A 3085-nucleotide genomic window follows, 5' to 3' on the forward strand; every position below is an offset into this window, starting at 1 on the left:
ATAGTTTACCATAAATAAATATTTATATGGAAAATTGACATTAATGATGATATATGAGTTATTTTTATTACCATATTTAAAATCTCTGCAAAAAAAATTTAAATTTTTATATGGAAATTTTACATCTCACAATTAACATGATGCCATGTCACTATTTTCTAAAACCGTCATCTATTATAAGTGTCATATCATCTTTTTTTTCAGCGAGAATGATTGTAGTGACGACATGTGTATAAATCAATTCGCAAATATAGTTTAGATTGAAAACTCAAAAACAAACTTATAGTTATATAATAAACGAATAGAAACACCAATCGCAACACACATTCTTTCTTACTTTTACACATTGAAAATACAACAATTTCAATACCATATACAATACACAAAAATATAAAAATTTCGTTTGTATAAGTTCTACAGGGACGAGCCCTAAATAAAAATCATACACTTATTGTACGTAAACACTTCTCGAATGAAGCAATGTGACTTGAGAACAAAGGCAAATACGGAGAGAGACTTACGAAGGGGAAGTAGAAGGTGCAGTTGCAGGGTTAAATGCCTTCTGCTCAGCGCAGCTGAGCTCCTCGTTTGGCCCCGCGTCTTCCCTTCCAATACCCAAGAGGTCGAGGAAGTACAAGTAGTGCGAGACTATGTTGCTCATTGGCTCAATGTCACCTTGACCACATGTGTACTCACCGTACAAGACGTTCATCGTGGTACCAAAAGTCGGGCCACGTTTGGACAAAGTATCATTCTTTGTCGGCTTCCAGTTCCCAACAAAGATGTCGTGAGCTGACGGCTGAGCTTTCTTGATCGGTGTCATCCATCTCCAGATTGCAGCTTGGAAGGCAAGCGTCGCGTTCTGCTCGATGTACTCGGGGTGGTTCAAGAGATCGGCTTTTAGAGCTTCCCCAGCTGCACCGTAGTTGAAGTTCCTTCGAATAAACACAAGTAAAAATATTAATTAGCCATGGCGCTTTGGTTCCAGTCAACAGGATAGTGTCAAAATCATTACTCCATGATGTATTTTTAAAAAAATTTCGCACATATTAACAAAAACTTGTTAAATTTTGATTATAAATGTTTTTTTTTTTGTAACTAGTTATTTCCCACAATTTTTAGTCAATCAAAATTCAGTAAACACAATTAATGTCTTTGAAATTTACGATTTACCATAATTACATGTATTGAAAATGTAAAAACTGTATTTTCTAAAAACAATTTTTTTTCTAAAACATGGAACATTTTGAAACAGAGGGAGTGTTTGAGTATCCATTTCAACAAAAGTAGAAATTTTTGTAAAACAGCTTTTATTTGAAACATTCTTTCAAAAAATAATAGTATATTAATTAACCTTTGAGATCCTTGAAACTGAGTATATAAGAGCTTCAAAATAGACGATAAATGCATACCAGTAGATGGGTAAAGCACCACGTCCGTAGTACTCAGCTCCAGGGCTGCAAGGGTACTTGTATTTCCACGTCTCGTCACAGTAAGATTGCATTGGACTCATCTCCCTGTTATAGCAAAGACCCCAAGCTAAAGGCCCTCCTGTCGCGACTCCGTATCCACCTACATAAACACAACCACATTAACACTCATGCTAGTAATGCAAAGCTGCTTAAAGATGCTTTCTAAGAGTTTGGAAGAGGAAACTGACAGGAGGTTTTGCTGGCGACGTGACCGAGGAAGGCAGCCATTTCTTTCTGTCCCATGAGCTTTCCACCAGTGGTACCAAACCCGAGAGGCTCGAAGAGAGCAGCGGCGGTGATGAAGGACTGGTAGTCCCAGAAACCAACAGCATGAGCTATGGGAGTGTTTCTTTTGGCGAAGAGCTGCTCAAACTGGTAAACCTGAAAGTAATCTGATATGGTCTGGTTACAGCAGTACTCAGACCACCAGACACATTCCCACCCTTGCGTGCACACTTTCTTTCCCTTCACTTTCTTCACTTTAATCGTCTTGTCTTCCCCATTTGCAACCAAAAGAAGACTTGACACAGCCAGCAGAACAAGGATAAAGACTGAAACGCTCCGGATCGTCACCATAGCTTAACAAGCAAGTATCAGCTACAAAATCATTAAAAAAAAAAATTAGACAGCTTAGTGTTTGTCTTGTCTGAATCTTGTCTGAATCAAAACAGCAACAATACAAAAATATTGAAGTTCTTTTATTTCTAGTAATAACAAACATCATTTCTGTAGCTGTAGATTAACCAATATCATACAAAATTGGAGAGGATTGATGAACAAGATTAGAATTTGAGAATAGTTCAATGTAGATCAGAGATTGTCAGATTACGAAATGAATAAATGAATCAGCTATACAAGATCTCAAGATTAGCTTTGAATCGTTACCAATGTTATAACCAAGTACTAGGGCAGTAGCGCTTACCTGAAATGCTGCTCAGCTAGATCCAGAGAGATTGAGAAAACTACTTTTTTTTTTTTTTTTTTTTTTTATCTTTTCTACTGTTTTAGGACCAAAGACATAAAACGGGGAGACTTCAGCATGATAAGCGTAACCTGAAAAAAGAATAGGAGTCCAAGTGGTGTTTGGTAAAGAATTTCTATGTATTATGTCTAATTTGCATTTTCTATTTTGCATCATTCTTTAGTATTATCATAGTTGTTTTCTACACTAAATTATAGACTGGTTTCCCCATTAGTCTTTGTGAATGCTTAGTAATTAGAGAAAAAGTTATGTTCGCTTTTTTTTTTGAAACTAAACTAAAGCTGGTGATGGGTCAGCGGTCTCTATCAACCGTTGGATTAGAGTGTAAGCAACGGTGAAGATTGCGTTTGGTGAGGTGAATGTGTCGGTATGAGAAGACAGGGTGGTAAGTGGTGTGGGCCCTACTTAAGCGAAGTGGAGCCTTCCACCGACAGCTGAGCAGTCCAGAGAATCTCTTTTAACCAACCGGTTAATTACGGTTTGATTCCGATCCGATTTGATTAGTTTTAGACTTTCTGTTTATGTCGTACGGCCCAATGGGCTTTTAGTTATGGCCTTTTTTGAACAATAAACCAAGAGGCGGTTCCTCGTAAACAAACCGATTCGCCCTCCCTTCTCTCTCCTCCCCCCC

The 3085-nt window shown here is 37.6% G+C and overlaps 1 protein-coding gene across 1 annotated transcript; it reads right to left on the bottom strand.

Moving 5' to 3' along the window:
* Positions 1-268: 268 nt before the first annotated feature.
* On the bottom strand, positions 269-2471 carry LOC106295813 (chitinase-like protein 1). Its single transcript, XM_013731800.1, has 4 exons — positions 2395-2471; positions 1661-2069; positions 1413-1572; positions 269-935 (listed from the first exon to the last, which is right to left on the bottom strand). Exons 2-4 carry the CDS (start codon positions 2046-2048, stop codon positions 518-520), a joined length of 966 nt encoding a protein of 321 aa, XP_013587254.1. The 5' UTR covers positions 2049-2069; positions 2395-2471; the 3' UTR covers positions 269-517.
* Between the last annotated feature and the right edge of the window lie 614 nt (positions 2472-3085).

The sequence above is a fragment of the Brassica oleracea genome, chromosome C5, assembly GCF_000695525.1.
Source record: "Brassica oleracea var. oleracea cultivar TO1000 chromosome C5, BOL, whole genome shotgun sequence".
NCBI lineage: Eukaryota > Viridiplantae > Streptophyta > Magnoliopsida > Brassicales > Brassicaceae > Brassica > Brassica oleracea.

Bases quoted from the DNA above. Each gene is read 5' to 3' on its own strand.
- LOC106295813 (XM_013731800.1), bottom strand. From the start codon at position 2,048: ATGGTGACGATCCGGAGCGTTTCAGTCTTTATCCTTGTTCTGCTGGCT. The intron at 1,573-1,660 runs GTCAGTTTCCTC...GTGTTTATGTAG, and splicing joins CGTCGCCAGCAAAACCTCCT to GTGGATACGGAGTCGCGACA. The intron at 936-1,412 runs GTATGCATTTAT...GTTTATTCGAAG, and splicing joins GGTGCTTTACCCATCTACTG to GAACTTCAACTACGGTGCAG.